Source organism: Furipterus horrens, unplaced genomic scaffold (genome assembly GCF_987537825.1).
Source record: "Furipterus horrens unplaced genomic scaffold, mFurHor1.1.pri manual_scaffold_11, whole genome shotgun sequence".
Lineage (NCBI taxonomy): Eukaryota > Metazoa > Chordata > Mammalia > Chiroptera > Furipteridae > Furipterus > Furipterus horrens.
In genome coordinates, this window is record NW_028327181.1 from 88537076 (window position 1) to 88556057 (window position 18982).

Consider the following 18982-nt stretch of genomic DNA (forward strand, 5'->3'; position numbering starts at 1 on the left):
GGCAAGATGGGGCGAGGTGTGACATGGCTTTGTTTATCTGATCTGTGCAGAGATGTCCCACTTTGTGTCCAATGGCGACGGGCTGGTGGTGACTGTGGACAGTGAATCTGGGGATGTCCTGTGGATCCAGAACTATGCTTCCCCTGTGGTGGCCTTTTATGTCTGGCAGCGGGAGGGCCTGAGGAAGGTGATGCACATCAATGTCGCGGTGGAGACCCTGCGCTACCTGACCTTCATGTCCGGGGAAGTGGGACGCATCACAAAGTGGAAGTACCCCTTCCCCAAGGAGACGGAGGCCAAGAGCAAGCTGACGTGAGTCAGGGAACTCGGGGCAGAAGAGGGCCACTGTGACCCTGACCTTCTTGTCCTCCTGCAGCATGGCACACCATTCGCTGGGTGCCAGGGCTCGACAGACATCTCTGAAGCTGTAAGGAATGTAAAGAGCCAAGACTGGTTCATTCAGAAACCCAAGAATATAAGAACTGGGGGCACCCCTAGATGCTTCAGGATTCTTGAATATTAAATGAATTAAAATTATGGGTGGGGTAGGAAAGAGACAGCTGGTATTCACGGTACCATTTGGATATATCTCAGGTTGTGGGGATGTAAGAGATGTATTTATTTTTCAACTTTTTATATTTCCTAAATTTTTACTGTAAGTTATATTCATTTTTAAAATCAAGAAAACAGTGTTACAATGAGTATGTCTAAGACTCAGCAGGCTTGTGCTCTCCAATCCCACCTGTTAATAGGTCACTCGGTGCTGAGCCTCAGTTTTCCACCTTAGAGAGCCATTGGAGAAGATCAAATAAGATAATATGCATGAATGTGTTCTCTAAATTATACACCACCATTTAAACATACAGTATTTGTTGAGAGACGTTTCCAGAATTGAGTAGAGACCAGTCCCAAACTGGCTGTTGACAGTAGTAACCAGACGGTCTGACATCACAGACAAAGCTGAGCCACACCACGTCCCTGATGGCCCAGGCAGGACCAGAACCCCCTGCGGGGGACTGGAAGTCTCGCCCAGCTTGGCATTTTTTGTACAACTCTTGGCTTTAGGCATTGAGACTAGAGCAGTTGGCTGTTTCTCAGGGGTTTTGTAGACTCTATAGATTTTTTCAGAATCACAAGACAGGGTGCTAGTGATTCAGGTGTCGCTCAGTTGTCAAAGCGTGCTGCTCTGGGCCACTGTAGAGGCGTGGCAGTGGTTGTCAGCATTAAGGTTCACGTGGATGATCTTTGCATGTAGTCCTTCCTGCAGGCCGCCGTGGGGATGGTCAGGTACAGCCCTGGCATTTCCAGATGAGGAAACCAAGGCTGTGAGGGACGGCTGGGGCCTGCGGTCCCTTTCTCCTGGCTGTCAGGGCAGGACCCTTGCCTTCACCCCCCACCAGAGTGCTTAGGAGTTAACCTGGGTTTTCTTCTGGGTGGTATTTGGGGCTGTGATGCTTCTCTCCGGGAAGCTGAGCATTTAAAGGACTGTGGAACGAGTGCCTCTGTTTCCCTCCTAGGCCTACCCTGTATGTCGGGAAATACTCTACTAGCCTCTACGCCTCCCCCTCCATGGTCCACGAGGGCGTCGCTGTTGTGGTAAGTCCGCCGCGGGGGGCGGGGGGCTCACAGGGGCGGCCTCCTGACTGCACCTGTTTCGTTTTCCGAAAAAATGGCTTTGAGTCGTAGATAAACATCTTGTTGGTTAAGAATGCAATACATAGATCGTAGATCCTCAAAAACAATTCTTACACATACCACCTTCTACTTCTGCGGAGTGCTGTTTGAAACATTCAACCTCCTGGGCCCTGGAAGCCCTGGCCATTCCTCTTTGCTTTTGTGTCCAAGTTTAAGCCGCCCAGGCCGGTGGGTGTCCCCAGCCCTTCTCGGTCCAGTCCCACGGCGCCCTCTGCCACGCCGCTGGTGTCCAGCCAAGCGCATCTTCTGGCTGATTTTAGAAGTTCCTTGTTCACCTGCCCTAGCCTTTGTTCCGGCTGCACCTCACACTTCCGGCCCCACGCGCCGCCTGCCCCCACCTCTCTGCACCGCCCCCCACCCCCGCCATTCTTTTCCCCTACTCAGATCCTTTCTATCCTTTTGTGACCTATCCAAGCCTCCTTGGCCCTCGCCAGTGTGCTCTAACACAGTGCCTCTGGGCATCTGAAGCCTCGTGAACCTGGCTGCTCATTTGGTCCTTACAGTGCTTGAGCTGTTTGGTTGGCATCTCTCGTCTTTCTGGCGAGTCCAGTTGGTCAGCGGCTCCCGTGAGTAGGGCAGCGGTGCCTCGGTGGAAGGCCAGCAGCGGGCTCGCGGCTGGTCGGGTGCATCGGCTGTGGGTTGGGAGATGCCCTGGCATTCTCCTTCAATCACCCCGCTTCTCACAGTAGCCCCTCGGAATTCCCCACACACGCTTTCTGTTCCCAGTTCCCAGACAAAAGAATTTGAAAAGCAGTCCCTGTTAACGACCTCAGCGCAGCATTGTCATGTCTTGAAGGAGGAGCCTCTCCTGCCCAGTCTTGCAGCCGGCCCTCATGTCTTGCTCTGACTGTCCTGGACCCAGCCCCACCTGGAAGTGTGGCAGTCCCGTAGGTGCTTAGGAAAGTCACAGGGAAGCTCTTCTGCTCACCTGCAAGGGCTGCACCCAGGCCTCACTTCAGTTCTGTCTCCACAGCCCCGAGGTAGCACTCTTCCTTTGCTGGAAGGTCCCCAAACCGACGGTGTCACCGTTGGGGACAAAGGGGAGTGTGTGATCACACCCAGCACCGACCTAAAGTTTAACCCTGGGCTCAAAGGGAAGAACAAGCTCAACTACCTGAGGAATTACTGGCTTCTGATCGGTGAGTTGGCTTCCGCGGCGCCTCAGGTCCCATGCTGCCTCCTGGTGGGCAAAGCTGGCCTTGCTGGTTACTGTTACCCGCACTGTGCTCCGTTCATGTCCTAGCTGATCTTTCAGACCGTGAACATTATTACCCCCAAGGGAAATAAACAGGGTAGCTGGGTTGCCAAGTCAGTTCTCAGAAATTGGTTAACTAGTGTCCCAAAACTCAAGAACTAAGTACAGACATGTGTTACAGTCTGAGAAATGCAGCACCGGGGACTTTGTCATTTGCTGACATCCCAGAGCGCACTTACACAAGCCCGGGTGGCGTGGCCTGTTACACGACTAGGCTCTGTGGGGCAGCCTGTCGCTCCCGGGCTGCAAGCCTGTGCAGCATGTCACTGCACAGAACAACACGAGATTAAATCAAGCACAAGAGAAAATGATGCCATGGGAGACACGGGAAACACGAGATGCTACCAGCATAACAGGGCACGCTGTTTCCCCGCAGACATTTTTGTTACGAGTAGAGAGAGAACACTCTAACATAACAATGAAGAGCTTAGTATGGTAAACACGTGACCCGGTGACATAGACGCTTCTTATCCAGTGTCATGTGCTGTGCGTCCCTACGACTGGCATGCAGTTGGCGTGTTTGCACCAGCACCACCGCCAGCTCGTGAGTAATGAGTTGCGCTGTGACGTGATGACAACGTCACTGGGTGATAGAAATGTTCATGTCTCTTATACTCTTATGGGACCATCGTCGTATATGCAGTCTGTCGATGACCAAAGTGTTGTCATGTGGCACATGACTGTAATGTAAACTTTGGGCAGTTATCTGACACACTGAATGCCGGTTACGTGCGAGGCATTGGCACTGAGCACTTTGGAAGACATTTCCTTATTTTTCCTAATGACCCTGTGTGAGGTAGGCGTCCTTGGTACTTCCATTTATAGTTGAGGAAACCGGAGCAATCTCTACGGAAGAATTCACTTGGAGCTGGTGTCGGTGTAGGGGCGAGGGGAGGGGAGGCGAGGGCTAAAGACCAGTAGGGATGGAGGGTGATGAAGAGTTAGAGGCTCGACCTGGGTCCAGGAGCCACAGCAGGAACCCTGTGGGGGGGGGGCAGGGGGATGTGGGGGGCGGGGACCCTTTTCCTTCCCTTCCGCTGTTGCTGCCATCACTAAGGGCCCTGGCATTGGATGGGAAGCCCTGTCAGCCGGCAAGATAAGCAACTGAGATGACACCCAAAGGCAGTGAGGGTGACCAGTGAAGGCAGGGGTGAGGGGCGCTGCGTCTCTCGCAACTGTCCCAAGTAATTAACAGCAGGACAGAGTTTTCTTGAATCTCTTTTGCTCGTCCTGTGCCCTCACCCCAGTTCTGCCGCTTCCCAGCCCCAGAGGCAGTGAGAGGTGGGTATGCGGCTGCAGGGGTGGGATACGCAGGAGGGAAGTGGGGGTGCCAGAGTGCACAGGGGCTGGTGAGGTTTCTCCTCGTCCCTGTCCCTCTTGCTGCTCTGTAGGGGACAGCCTCACTGTTCTCCCCTGACTGGTCCCTGGGCAGAGAGAGGGCAGAGCCGGGGGCGCTGGAAGAGTATGGGGCCTTGGGGGCTGGGTCTGCCGTGCCGTGTAAGTGGGTGCTGCAGGGAGGAAACTGGGTGTACTCATGCCCTGATCGTTCCCTCAGTCGCTGTCCAGGTCTTGCTGTCTGTGTTCACCCTGACTCCTTATAGCCATTTTTCTTCTACTTATTATTATTTTTAACCAAATAATGGACAAAAAGTGATGGCAAAATAATTGTACCCTTTTTTTTTTTTTTTTTGAACAGAAGTAGTGTGTAAATGGGCCCACAGTAGGAAAAAAATGACAGGCTACTTAGTTTTATGTACCAGTTAAGGAGGACATAGACTGCCCACTAATGGTTAAGAAGTGAAAAAAATCACTGGAAACTAAGGAAAGGTTTATATAAGACTACAAAAAATATGGGGAAAGATCTTCATGGCTCAATTCCAAAATGATACCCTTTTAAAATGGAAAAGTTACCCAACTAAGAAAACTGAAAAACCCAACAAAGTATAAAGAAGTAATTAGGGAAGCGTCCCACAGTTCTGAAGGCCTTTTGAGGAACTCCAAAGCCTGGCCATTTTTAAAAAAGGCCATGAAACTACTTGATAGTCTTTGTGCAGACTAGGGTCACAGGTCAAAGGATATGCTCTTCCATGTTGAACTATGTACTTTGATTTGTTTTTTATAGAAGAAATTAAGGATACTCCCACATCACATTAATCTTGAAAATAAAATGAGCCCACCTAGCTTGAGTGACCTGGTCTGCGGGTTGCCCCAGAGCAGCGGTCCTAACTTGGGGTGCTCTCTTTCACCCGGGAGCTTTGTCAGTTAGGCACTTGAGGTCCCTGGACATCCTGACTCAGTAGGTCCAGGGCAGGGCCTACACGCTCACTCTGGAGTCTGGACATAATTGATGATGTTACATAAATCACTAAAACCCAGGTGCTGTTTGCATAAAAATGTTGCAGGATCTCATGATAACATTTGTAGCATAGTTGCTTCAGAATGTGAAGCATGTTATTACTAACGGCCCAGCTATGGGAGAAGCCTGTTTATAAGAAGAGCTACAAGAGGAAGATAAATTTGGGCTAATTACTTCCACGGCAGTCTGTTGGTAGATGCCTCAGGGTTGGGGCAGGCAGGACACTGCAGCCCAGGGTGGCAGGTGGAAAGCACACCTGGATTTCTCTTAGAGTCTTGAAGGTCTTCTGTCGGCCTCAGAGGTACCCGGAGACACTCGCATTCAGATCCCAGGGCCCCACCAGCAGGTCCGAGTCAGCGGTCTGAAGATGCCAGCAAAGCATGTGTCGGAGTTCTTGGGTCGACAAAGAGCAGCAAGTGGCAGTTCGAAACAAAATTAGGCTTCCCTTAAAGAACAGTTACGTTGTCCGCAGAGAACTGACCTAAAGTTAGGGACTTCGAGAAGGTTTTTCCAGATCAAGAAATGTACGTAGCTTGGACTAGCTCTTGTTTGGATCCTGGCAGTTCATCATAAACCTTCCACAGGTTTGGGAGAACAGCGGAAAGATCACAGTGAGAGCTGATCTCGGTGAGAGAACAAACAGGAATGTGTGTCGGGGTGCCGACAGCGCAGTGAGAGAGGTGAACTGGCTCGTTGGGGTGGTGTGTGGAGTCATTTAATTTTAGAGCTAAACACATCATCAAGCCACATCAAATCCCATTTCTTATTTTACTCAGCCTCGTCTCTCTTTTGGTCATTTGCACACAACAGATGCTCAATAAATGTGTAATGAACACTAGGCAGTCACGAAATAGTGTGTGAATGAGAGAGCACGGAGAGAACAGTGATCCCTGTTCTAGGAAATACGTCCTATGGCTCCCTCGTGAGTAACTCACCACTTCCGGGGTGGAAGCTCATGTTTAGATAGTAGAGGCAGAGCTCCCCCTGAGCAATTTAAACCAAGATGATCCTCTTAGTGCAGTGACGTGAGGAGGGTAAGTGTTGAAGGGAGAACTCGTTGAACTTTGACAAAGCTTCATGATGCATCAGCCAGACAACCCAAGTTAGGGATTACACACACAAGTCTTTCTCTGGAACGTATCCCCAACATCCTGATTCCTCTCCTGACAAGGAGACTTCTCACTCCTCAATATGAGATTTAGGATACTGTATACATGTATACATTAAGTAACAAAATTTCTGTCTTGATGAGAAGGTTCTGGTCACTGCCTCTCATGTTCTCTTCCCTTGCATATGTCAATATTTGCCCTGTGGACCCCTCAGTGGAGAGCAGCCTCTGACCTTGCATTGAGTGCTCCCACCACTTGGGATGCTGTTGTCCTGAAAGATTTTGTTTCCTCTCCTAGGGCACCATGAAACCCCGCTGTCTGCGTCTACCAAGATGCTGGAGCGATTCCCCAACAATCTACCCAAACACCGGGAAGATGTCATTCCTGCTGACTCAGAGAAAAAGAGCTATGAGGATGTGAGTGGGGAAGAGAAGTTACTGGCTTGCCATGTCGGGGTTGGGGGTTAAGGCCTTGGCCTTGCCTTAAAGCTCACAGTGTACTCAGGAGGGAAGAGGAAGGCAGGGAGCCCATGGCAAACCACGGATCGTTAAGGACTGATGGGGAGGAAGGAGGCGGCGATTCGCAGAAGCTGCAGGAAAGGCAGGAGACCGAATGGTAGGAGAGGCAGAGGGCACTGGAAGGAGAACAGCTGGGGTAAAGGCCCGGAGGCGGGACTAACCCTGATGTGTCCAGGTGTGGGGCTGAGGGGACAGGCCTGACCAGATCTGAGGCTACCAGGAGGGACCAATGGGAAACAGGACCACTTGGCTACGGAAGAACCATGTTACCAAACCTGAATGACCCTGGCAGCAGAGCGAAGGCAGAGAGGGGAAGTGGGGCGACCTGAAGTTCTGTGGCCGCGTGGTCTGGCAGAGGTGTGGTCCGGCAGGACCCAGGGCCCCGGGAGAGTGCAGCGTGGGGCAGCAGCGAGGCCTGCCCAGGCGGTAGCTGCCAGGAGGCTCTGACCTGGCCTGCCTTCCTGCAGCCCTGGGAGATAGAGTGTGCTAGTCAGGGTCCCCTGCAGACAGATGGCCACCCATTTTAGGATGACTTGGGGGGGTTAGTAGAGGGACTGCTCACACAGGGGTTCTCCTACTAGTTTTGCCTGAAGCAAGAGGGGAGGGAGTGGGAAAGGTCCCCACACCAGGAGCCTAGGGCTTCAGCTGAGGGTATTCAGCAGCCCCACAGAACTTGACCTCCTTCTCCTCCCTCTGCCTCATCTGTGGTGTCTTAATCAGAAACCAGAGGGCAGAGGAGGCCATTTCTATGCCCACATGGGGCAGCTTTCTGGGGCAGGGCAGGTGAAGTGGGCCGGAGAGGGCCTCTGCAGCTGGGTGGGAGCAGGTCAGCATGGTGGCGGTCCAAGGCCGTTCGGGCTCAGCAGCTCCTGCAGCCCCGTCACGGGGGCCTGGTGACAGAGAAGGTACCATGGGCAGGGTCAGAGGAAGATGAGGTGGCTGGCTGATAGGGGGACCACAATCACCATAAATTCACCTTAGAGGTTTAGGTTTTATCCAGAGAGAAAGAAGAAGAAAATTACATCGGCATTTATGATTCCAGGGCAAAAATTCTGCGCCGTCCCTCATCTCTGGAGGTGGCCAGGCTGGGAAGATACAGTGAGGCCTAAAACAGGGATCTTGGGTAGCACTGGTGCCGTAAAATCTTGACCTGATTTTGATCTGATTAAAAGTTAAGCATATTCATTATAAAACACTTAGAAAGTAAAAGTAGTAGAGAAGAAAATTAGACACTACCCTTACTCTGACACCCAGAGATAGCCACAGTTGAGATTTTTGTATTTAAGCATCCAATCTTGAACAAAAATAGTCTTCTAAAAGTTCATTAAAATACTCTGAGGTACGTTTATGTGGTATTAAGACTTAACTATTTTTAACGAATACACTTGAGCAAATATAACCAAATGAGTGTTGTCCCTGGTCACATGCTCAGCAAACATTCCTCAGCTGCCTGCTCCACACCAGCCATGCCACACACCCGCCCCCCATATGTGGCAGGAGGGAGACAACCAGACGGAGAGAGAAGGATGTAGTAGGCAGAAGTTGGGGGGAGGGGGGGTTGGTGAGAGGTGTGAGCATGTGGGGGAGGCTGGGCCCTGCGCCCACCGAGGAGGCTGTATGTTCATTTCATGGGGCAAACGGTTAACACGCACGTGGAACACTAGATGTACGTAAATGAATCAGGGCACTTTTCTAAACTATTCTTGATGTCCTAGAGATTCTGAGGAGCTTGGACATAAGCTCTACTTTATCCAATTTAATTTGGGGCTTCTAAATAAAATTTTGTTTAACAGGATGTTCTGATGCTTTTCAAAAACTTTGAAAAATAGTGGACTACTTGAATAAATGATTTTGGTTTTGGAGTTGAACCAAAAGTTACAAGCAACGTGAGAAAGCTGCTTTCTGACTTTATAGCCACGCATGTGCGTGCGTGCACATGTGTACATGCGGTTTTCCTTTTTTATATGAAATGGCATTTCCAGATGGACTGCCAATCTTTTCACCAGACTTTGCATAGACGATTTCAGAATTCCCCCAACTATTAAATCTACCATCGAAGGAGGACATTTTTGCCTTCAGTGAGGATTTTTGAAAGAGTATAGGTTGTTTGGAGCAAAGGTATTGCTCTAAAAACCGTTTTGGGGTAATGATAACATCACAGCAATAATTCATCTCAAGGCAATCACTTTGAAAAAGGCAGCAATGACCCTCATGCTCTTCGGGTGGGCTTAACAGTCCCGCACGTTTTACGGTACAGGCATTCCTTGTGAAGAGTCAGTGCGTCTCTTGACTGGCTCGTTGATATCTTGGTAGGAATTTCACAGTGATGTAACCACTCTCTCGTACAAAAGGTTATCCACCTGGTTGGTCAGAGTTCAGAGAATGCTCCCACCGCCGTTCCTCGGGATGCGGAGGAGAAGTTCACTCACGCCCCCGCCAAGCCTGAGGCGCCTGTGGACTCCGTGCTCAAGGACATAGCCACCATCATCCTGAGCACCTTCCTGCTCATCGGCTGGGTGGCCTTCATCATCACCTACCCCTTGGTAAAGCTCGGCCCCTTCCCTTCGCCCTCCTGCACGTTTCCAACCCCTGTGCCCGTCACCTGACGCCAGTGAGGTCTGGACAGAAACAGCAAGCAAGCAGACACATTTCTTCTCACATTTAAGTGTCTCAGCCCTGTTCTGCCCCACCCTGGCTGCGTGGCCGTTGGGTGGCTGCGAGGTGCTGAGCCCCAGCCGCTCTGTCTGCCTCGGGACTGCTGACGGTCTGCGCACCAGCCTTTGTCAAGTGCGTGGCCGTCGTTAGCAAACTGGTCTTCCCCATGTCACCGGGCTCTCAACCAGTGCTCCGGTCTGGTTTCACGTTTGCCAGAACTTCCAGACTTTTGTGGAAGTCCTGCTCCCTGCTACCCCTGCCTAGTGGCCATTCAGCCCCTGGCAGCTCCCTCCAGTGGAGAGAATGGGCTCTTCTGGGAAGTCTGACCGGCAGAGAGACCTCCAGCCATTGCATGGATCCTGCCTCCTGGGCCTTCCCACTGGTGTCCTCCCACTCCGTGGGGTCATATAAAGTGTACTAGCTTCCGCCGGCACAGCGAGCGTCTCCCTTTCTGCCTGCCGGCGTCCCAGGAACAAGCTGTGCTGACTTGCCTGGATGTGTCTCTCCTCCCAGAGCATGCACCAGCAGCAGCAGCTCCAGCACCGGCAGTTCCAGAAGGAACTGGAGAAAATCCAGCTCCTGCAGCAGCAGCAGCTGCCCTTCCGCGCACCTGGGGACGTGGCTCAGGACGCCGAGCCCCTGGACTCGTCCGGCCTGTACTCGGAGAGCTCGGCCACCAGCAGCCCCAGCACGTCCCCCCGAGCCTCCAACCACTCGCTGCACTCCAGCGGCTCGGCCTCCAAGGCTGGCGCCAGCCTCTCCTCAGAGCAGGACGACGAGGGTAAAGCGAGTTGCTGTTCGGTGCTGTTTGAACATCACCCGAGAGACGCAGCACTATGACCTTCCTGGGAGTGTCCCTGGGGTTATGAAGTGCCATTGTTCCCAAGGGTTCAGCGTGTTCCCACCTGACTCTCTCCCACTCTGGGCCTGGGGTTCTGTCCCATCCATGACCTCTCCCCCTCAGAGGGCCCTCCTTCCATCTTACCCCATGAGGGCTAGAATCACTGCTGACCAGAGGTGCATCGGCCACCTGGCTTGAGAATGTTCCCGAGCCCAGCCAGGGCCAAGGAAAAAAGTGCAGCTGTTGGTCCTCTTTCCCCTCGAGGTTGGCTCAGGCCAGTTGTCAGGACGAGAGACCTCAGGGTCCTGAGTCTCAAGCTGGAGACTCTGCAGCTGGTTTCTCCATTTCACATGCCCACCATCTGCTACCGAGTTTCGGGTGCAAATCTCTGAGACGGGTCTGTAGAGAGCCCGTGTCTTTGGGCAGGTGTAAGAAATTCATTCTCACAGCAACGCGAAGGCAGGACCAGGGGACGAGGGGCAGGGAGAGGAGGTGGCCCTGGGCATGAATGGGGAGTGGGCCCAGCAGCTCTCGCCTGCCAGGGGCTGGGGCACAGAGCCTCGGAGATGCCCTGTCTTAATCTGAGCTCGGGAAGCCCGCGGCCATTCGAACCTCAAGGTGTAACACAATCCTTTCTTTTCCCTGCTTTGTCCCAGACGAGGAAACCAGCATGGTGATGGTTGGGAAAATCTCATTCTGCCCCAAGGACGTCCTAGGCCATGGAGCGGAGGGCACCATTGTGTACCGGTGAGTGGACTGGAGAGCCTGTGCCTTCACCACGTCAGGTGGGAGTGCCTGTGGGCCTGAAGTGCTGTGCCCGGCTCCAGGGGCATAGCTGGGCCGTAGCTGTGACTCAGGCCGAAGAGTTCCGCCCCCAGGGGCTGCCTGCTGGTTGGTTGGGGCCTCCTGGGCTCTGAGGCTGACAAGTGGCCGCTGTGTCACGGGACAAGGAGCGCTGTGGGTCCACGGGTCTCCTGTCATTTCCACAGCCCCACTGGCACCTCCCAGCCCAACTGGCTCCTTGTCCTGCAGGGGCATGTTTGACAGCCGCGACGTGGCGGTCAAGAGGATCCTCCCCGAGTGCTTCAGTTTCGCCGACCGTGAGGTCCAGCTGCTGCGGGAATCCGACGAGCACCCCAATGTGATCCGTTACTTCTGCACCGAGAGGGACCGGCAGTTCCAGTACATCGCCATCGAGCTGTGCGCGGCCACGCTGCAGGAGGTGGGTACTCCGCAGTCCCTAGCCGCTTTGCTGTCCCCACTGCGGCCTCCCTTGTTCTGGCTACTGGGGCGTGGCTTCAGGGGCTGCCGATTCATTCATTCATTTATTTTTATTAACTTCATTGAGGTTATAACATAATGTACTCATTTTAAAAGTACAGTATGATGTGTTTCAACAAAGTTGCATACCCATTTAACCCCAGCAAAACATGGAGCGTTCTTATCACCCCAGCTTTAACTGGGTCATCCTCTCAGCCTGCCTGGGGCAGTCTTCTGTTGTGATTAGCCTCTATCTCCCTCTTGGCCTCCAGAATACCTGGCTGGTCCTCCCTCCCCGGGCTGGTGTGGGCCGGAAGGATGCTGCTAGATGATTTGAGTCATTAGGATCGTCCAGCGAACTCCTTTTGCTCAGTTTCTAGCTCACTGTGAAACTATTTCAGTATCCCTCACTCGTGGGCTACCTGTACGAGGCGATGAACTAGAGTTTTTCCCTCTCCTCTTTCTCATTGTAAACTAGTAAGCTGGAGCTTGGTTTGTTTAAATTAGCCTATGACTTTAGGAGAACGTCTGCTGGAAAATAAGGATTTGATCAGAGAATAGCGTCAGTAAAACTTCCCATTTCTTTCTTTAAATATGATCAAAGAAAATGAGCTGACTCAATATCAGACATTAAAAAGCTGGAGGCATGACTTTTCTAAGTAAAATTGAATCACATTAAAAGAGGGGAGGGGGCTGGGGGACAGGGAGAGAAAGAGAGAGAGAGAGAGAATATGCGCTGAGGGGCCAAGTCCTGAAGCCGAGAGCCCCGACCTAGCCACTGTGTCTCTTGCAGTACGTGGAGCAGAGGGACTTTGCCCACCTTGGCCTGGAGCCCATCACCTTGCTGCAGCAGACCACCTCGGGCCTGGCCCACCTGCACTCCCTCAACATTGGTGAGAGGCTTCCCTTTACTGGACAGAGGCCTGGGTGGGGTGACTGACTGGCTCAGACTTTGCGGCAGACTCTTAGGTGCTTAGAAGCGGCAGGGCTGTTGGCAGGCTGAGGAGGCCTGATGCTGCTCGGGGTTGACATGCAACCGATCCGGAGTTTTGTGCTAGTTCACAGAGACCTGAAGCCCCACAACATCCTCCTCTCCATGCCCAATGCACATGGCAAGATCAAGGCCATGATCTCCGACTTTGGCCTCTGCAAGAAGCTGGCAGTGGGCAGGCACAGCTTCAGCCGCCGTTCGGGGGTGCCCGGCACGGAGGGCTGGATCGCTCCAGAGATGCTGAGTGAGGACTGCAAGGAGAACCCCGTGAGTACCGAGCCCAGGCCTTTGAAAACTGCAGCCTCTTGTATCTTCCAACTTCAAGATTTGGGGTTGGAGCACATGGAGCTGGTGTGACGTTGTGGAGCAGGGAGCACACTGCTGGCTCTTCTCACGTTGTCTCATGGTCAGATGAAGGAAAGGGGCAACTGGGGACAAGTGTATTTTTTCCTCCTTTTCCAGTCACTTTCCCCCCCAATTTGCATAAGGTGAACAAGCTTCCAGTTTTTATTCCTTTTTTCTCCTTCTGTTTTTGTTTCCCAACTTTTTATTTTGAAAATTTTTAGACGTACAGAAAATGGGAAGACTTTCAGTGAATACCTCTGTACCTCCACCCAGATTCAACATTTGTTAATATTTTTCACTTTCTTTTTGTCTGTTGCTGAACCATTTGAATATAAGAGGAAGGCATCCCAGTCCTTCCTTAACTATCTCAGCACGTGTCCCCCCAGACAGTTAACAGTTGATACCTAATACTCAACCCATATTCAGATTTCCCCAGATGTCTCTTATAGAGCTGGTTTTCATAAATCAGGGTCCAATCAAGTGCCTTGCATTGCATCTGGTGGTCTCTCCTTCACTCTCCTCCTGTCCTCCGGCCTTTTTTGCCAGCTCTTCCCCAGCACTGTCAGCCTGGAGGAAGTCGCAGCCACAGCTCTCCGCTGCGGAGGGGGAGGGGGGCCATCCAGAAGCCCTCTCACACCCCGCGCTTCTTTGCAGACCTACACGGTGGACATCTTCTCTGCGGGCTGTGTCTTTTACTACGTGATATCTGAGGGCAGCCACCCTTTCGGCAAGTCCCTGCAGCGGCAGGCCAACATCCTCCTGGGCGCCTACAGCCTCGACTGCTTCCACCCCGAGAAGCACGGTGAGCCGGCAGCAGGACAGGTCGCGGGCCGGCGGGGCCGCCGCGCAGGGAGGGGCAGGGACTGGGGCTACTCCTCAGCTGCCCTGGTGGCCCCTGCAGCTGGGATGGTGCCAGCTCCGGGTCCCCAGAGATATCTCTCCAGCCGCTCACCTGTGGCCAGGAGGGGCTCTTCTTGGAGCACCTCCTTCTAAAGCCAAGAAGCTCTGAGTTTCCTTCAGGTCACCCAGTTAATTGTGTGTCTGGGGACCTCTGTTTTCCAGCTTGTGACTTGTGAGGGTGAAATAATCTGAGGCGCCTCCTGCACTGACGCTCAGGAAGACACGTAGTCTGTGCTTCATGATCTGGACCGGCCCTGGTCTGCACCAGTGGTCAGCGGGTGCGGACTGGGCTGGGGACAGACCAGCTCAGTCCTCGCTGTCCAGGCATGGGTGCAACGACTCTTTCCTCCTGACTTTGGGGTTTTCTGTGTTATAATTGGCCACTCTTTAAAATTAAAGTTAACTTACTGTTTTGTTTGTGGATTTTCCTTATTCCCTGTAGAAAGAAAAACATTAGATACAGCCCATAATTCCATTATACAGTGATGAATGACTGCTATTGATACCTTGTATATATTATTCTGGACATGTATGCATATTTTTATTTAAAATGGTGTTAACTGGTGCATACTGTTTTTGCAATAGGCTCGTTTTTAACTTCCCCTCGAATCTCTCTGTGTCGATCCGTATTCAGCCAGGGCACCACCCTAAGGGCCCACAGTCCGGGGTCTGGAGGCATGGCGGTCACCTGAGCCTCTGCTAGGGGGGATTTCCGGTTCTCTTCACTGACCGTGTGGCGAGGACTCTCCTTTGAGCCGAAGGTTTTTGTGCAGGCGCTTAATTATGGCACCGGCATGGCTTCCTATCCGTAGAATCCTAACTCGCAGGGCGTGCAGATGGCCAAGGTCTGGGTGGCTCACTGTGGCATTGGCCCGGTGATAATGCGCTGCGTGTTTCTTGGCCACCTCTGCAGAAGACGTCATTGCCCGGGAGTTAATAGAGACCATGATCGCGATGGACCCTCAGAAGCGCCCGTCAGCCAAGCATGTGCTGAGACACCCGTTCTTCTGGAGCCTGGAGAAGCAGCTGCAGTTCTTTCAGGTGCAGATGTCTGTTGTCTTCGTCTGAACCTGCCGTTTCACTTTTTCCAGATTTTGAAAAGATAGCAAGAACAAAGAATAAAGCAAATGATCCGTGATCTCATAACTGAGAAGTAACCAGGCCTGACCGTTTAGAATATTTTTTTTATAAAATAGAACGGTGATTGGGACCAAGCTATAGAAACAGTTTGTATCTTGCTTTTTCTTTTTCTTTTTTTCCACTGTATATAATATTGTAAGTATTTTTCCATGTTAAAGTTCTAAAATTTTAATGCCTATTATATTCTACCTTATGGATGTGCCATAATTTTTAAATTTTATATAATGGGAACTTCCAAATGCACAGAAAGTAGAGGGAATATAATAATGAACTCTTGGTTAGCCGCCAGGCAGCTTCAATGATTACTAACTCTACTTCTGCCCTCTTTCCGCCCTCCCCACCCCAGATTATCTCAGGTGTTACATATAATCTCATTCAAGTTTCATAAAGTTAAATATTTCCTTACATTGGATTTTTTCCCTATCATCTTGCACTCAGCTGTTGCCAGATCCTAAGAGAGATTCTTCTGAGAGGTTAAATGATAGGATCAGTGGATATGAACTCCTTTGGCGGTTTGTCTATTTTAAGGCCTCACGGGATTGCCAGCTGGCTTTTGGGAAAGGCGGGGTGTTTTCCCAGGGTCTTCCTGGTGTGAAAGCAGGGGCTTTGGGTCTGTGGACAGGTGTGCATCTGTGTCCTCTCTGTGTCCTGGAGACAGTCTGTGGGCCTCTCCCCAGTGAGCAGCACACATGGCTGCTCATGGGAAGAGTGAGCAGAATGGGGGGAAAGGCAGAATCTCGCTGCCCAGCTCTGCGGCAGGCTTCAGCCCGGGCTTCAGACTCATGTAGCAGTGACCGCTCTTACTTGGTGTCGACCCTCCAGCGTTCAGCTGCTGTCCACACCAGCCGTCATCTGTGGCCCTCGTTTCCCTCACAGGACGTCAGTGACCGAATAGAAAAGGAATCCCTGGATGGCCCGATCGTGAAGCAGCTGGAGAGAGGCGGGAGAGCTGTGGTGAAGATGGACTGGCGGGAGAACATCACTGTCCCCCTCCAGACAGGTGACCACGCGGAAGCCCCTGGGGTGGGTGGGGAGGAACGTTGGCACAAATGTTTCAAAAGCTGCAGCCATTTCTAAGAAGCATGTGTGGAAACAGGCACCTGCGGGGACAAGGCTTTCAGTGGTTATGACCTGTGGTTTGGCTGCAGGTCACAGCATTACGCCAGTGGGCTTCACTTCTGTCTCTGAGAGCCTGGTCGTGGGTGGGGGCGAGCTCCCGTCACCGATGAGCGTGGAGTTGGGCTGTTTCAGGCTGATCGCTTAATCCCCAGGAGCGCCAGGAATTGCCTTCTTTCCAAATGTGTTCGTGGCATTGCGTTTCTTGTTTCTTTTCTAGACCTGCGAAAATTTAGAAGCTATAAAGGGGGCTCCGTCAGAGATCTCCTCCGAGCCATGAGAAATAAGGTGAGGGCTGTGAACCCGGCCACACAGCTGCCCTCCTCCTCTTTCCCCTTCTCCACGAGTCCTTTCATCTGTCCTGGCACCCTGCCCTCAGAGAGGCCGGGAGGCCTTCGCCAGACTTGACAAACTGGAGACTCGTTCTTCCCTTGCTCGGGGTTTCTCCTCAGTGGCATTGAGGTGAGCGGGTACCTGGGAAGCAGGCTCCGATGCCGGAGTCCTCCTGTGGTCTCTGCTGAGTTGTTCGGTGCCCTCTACCTGCTGGATACAGTGCCATCTAAACCCTTTTAGCAGGCCCTTCTGGGCACCTTCCCACCTGGGGCCTGGTCTCCAGGACCTCAGGGCAGGGGCCGCACGTGTTCCCTGGAGGGATCTGGGGTGCCCTTGGCCTGAGCTGTCACTGAGCAGCCTTCAGATAAGGCCTCAGCCCAGATGAGGCCTCCAAACCCACTGGGACAGACATTTCAGTTCTAGGCGACTTTATTCTACTTGAGGCAGCCGGGAGCCTTGCTAGGTCCCAACATCCCAGGAGGCCTGGCGGGCCGCTCCCCACGCCAGGCCTTGCTGGGCTCCGAGGCCTCCCACATGAGGGGAAGCAGGCGAGGTGAGCGGGCAGACCGTGGGCTGCTTCAGCCTATCCCCCTTTCTTTACAGAGAGCCAACTAACGTTCTGTCTTCTTTGAGAAGTAAAAGGCTCTCTTACCCGCATCTCCTGGGCTCTGACTGATGGCCTGTGTCTGTGTCACCCTGTTTGCAGAAGCACCACTACCGGGAGCTCCCCGCGGAGGTGCGGGAGACCCTGGGCTCCCTCCCCGACGGCTTCGTGCGCTACTTCACGTCCCGCTTCCCCCGCCTCCTCCCCCACACCTACCGGGCCATGGAGCTGTGCAGCCAAGAGAGGCTCTTCCAGCCCTACTACTTCCACCCGCCCCCGGAGCCCCCGGAGCCGCCGCTGCCCAGGACTCCGGACGCCCTCTGAGCCAGGGCGGCCTCTGCTCTGGTGGCCCCGCGGTGACTGAGGGCCCGAACCCGCTTAGGGAGACCAAGCTCCCAAGCCCAGTGCCTTGAGCTGCCCGCTCTGCAGCCGGCAGAGGAGGATGCTAACCCCAGCAATGGGGAGAGGCGACCCCTCCTAACCTGCAGGAAGCTGGGGAGATGGTGGCCGCGAAAGCTTTACCATCAGGGAACGTCTGCAAAGAAGGGCCCATCCCAGAGGCGGCAGCAGGAGCACCCGCCACCTCCTCCTGGATAAACTTGCTCAGACTTAGTTTCTTTTTAAACTTCCTGTGTGATGTCAGCCTACCAGCCTTTAAGGAAGAGAGAGGAAGAAACCTTAAGTTCTACATGTGTGCTGGGGCCGGAAGCATCGCTCTCCTCACCTGCAGGCTGAGGGGCCCCCAGTGCAGCCTCTGCTAGAAACGGGGCTCAAGAGGTGAGCGGTGCCGCGGAGGAGGAGGACGTTCAGAGAGTGTCGTCCTGGGGACTGGAGATCGCTGAGCGTGGTCCCAAGTGCGCCCAAACATCCAGGTCCCTGTAACCGGTATTTCCTCAGGGATAGCGAGAGCCTCGAGCATGGGGCGCAGTGTTGGGACAGGTCAGCATCATGTGCTGGAAAGTGAGACCATGTCCACAGGCCTTGGAAGTGAAGAGGACGCTCTGTTCTGAGGCAGCTGTGGCCCACTCTACCAGTGACCCGAACGGTGGCTTTTTGGTGGCTTGTGCCTGGACCATTTAGGGATGTTTAAGTGCATTTGGGGGCAAGAAGTGATAATTCCCTGGCCATCAAGGAACCCAGGTAGGGACAGGCCTTGGGGACCAGAGGAGAACAGGCCTAATGGGATACCTGGCCACCCCAGAGAGCCCTGGGCCAGAGGACAGGTGATAGGTTTCTCTGTCCCTGGAACCAGCAGGATAGGCCAAGGGGTTCGGAGCCAAGGCCAGGGTCTCCACATACTTCGTAGGCAGGATTTTATGTTTCTCTTGGCACATTTTAATAACTTCATATTTTGATCATACTGTAGATGCTACCTTAGCACAAGTAAGCTGAGCTGAACTTGAAGCTTACTCATGAAGAAAAAATGCAATACATCTCTTTCGTGTGGTACCCGAAACCCCCATCCTCCCTCAGAAAGTGTTCGTATTCAGAACACTCTCTAATGCTGATGAAGAGTAAAACATTATAGCAACGCTATACACAGTATCAACTTCAAAGTCATAGTCCCTAAATCATGTCAATACCATGTTATTTTTTCCCCCTAAATTTAATATAATTTTTTAAATCTTAGTTTTAGTCAAGAATTCCTGGCTTTTCTGTGCCGAGAGCCTTAGAGGTTCTCTGCAGTCAGGGTACCACGTAAGGAAACGTTTTCTGTGCGCGCCTCCAGCCAAGGAACGGCCCACTGCGGTTCGGGCCTGGCGTGTCGGTGACCAACAGAGAAGTCACCGTTTCCCGCTGCGCGGTATCTGCTGGGGGTGCGTGTGTGTGAAGGCCGCTCCCCCGGGGCGCCCAGTCTGCCTGT

At 52.8% G+C, this 18982-nt stretch overlaps 1 protein-coding gene across 1 annotated transcript in view; it reads left to right on the forward strand.

Moving 5' to 3' along the window:
- ERN1 (endoplasmic reticulum to nucleus signaling 1) overlaps positions 1-18747 on the forward strand; it is a 71016-nt gene extending 52269 nt beyond the window's left edge. Inside the window, exons 8-22 of the mRNA XM_090291921.1 lie at positions 51-312; positions 1518-1596; positions 2669-2834; positions 6713-6831; positions 9285-9476; positions 10102-10369; positions 11086-11176; positions 11462-11651; positions 12483-12582; positions 12748-12947; positions 13680-13827; positions 14839-14966; positions 15942-16065; positions 16402-16469; positions 17221-18747. Of these exons, the coding sequence (XP_090148047.1) occupies positions 51-312; positions 1518-1596; positions 2669-2834; positions 6713-6831; positions 9285-9476; positions 10102-10369; positions 11086-11176; positions 11462-11651; positions 12483-12582; positions 12748-12947; positions 13680-13827; positions 14839-14966; positions 15942-16065; positions 16402-16469; positions 17221-17442 (2357 nt within the window). The 3' untranslated portion in view covers positions 17443-18747. The remainder of the gene's footprint in view (positions 1-50; positions 313-1517; positions 1597-2668; positions 2835-6712; positions 6832-9284; positions 9477-10101; positions 10370-11085; positions 11177-11461; positions 11652-12482; positions 12583-12747; positions 12948-13679; positions 13828-14838; positions 14967-15941; positions 16066-16401; positions 16470-17220) is intronic.
- Positions 18748-18982: the final 235 nt, after the last annotated feature.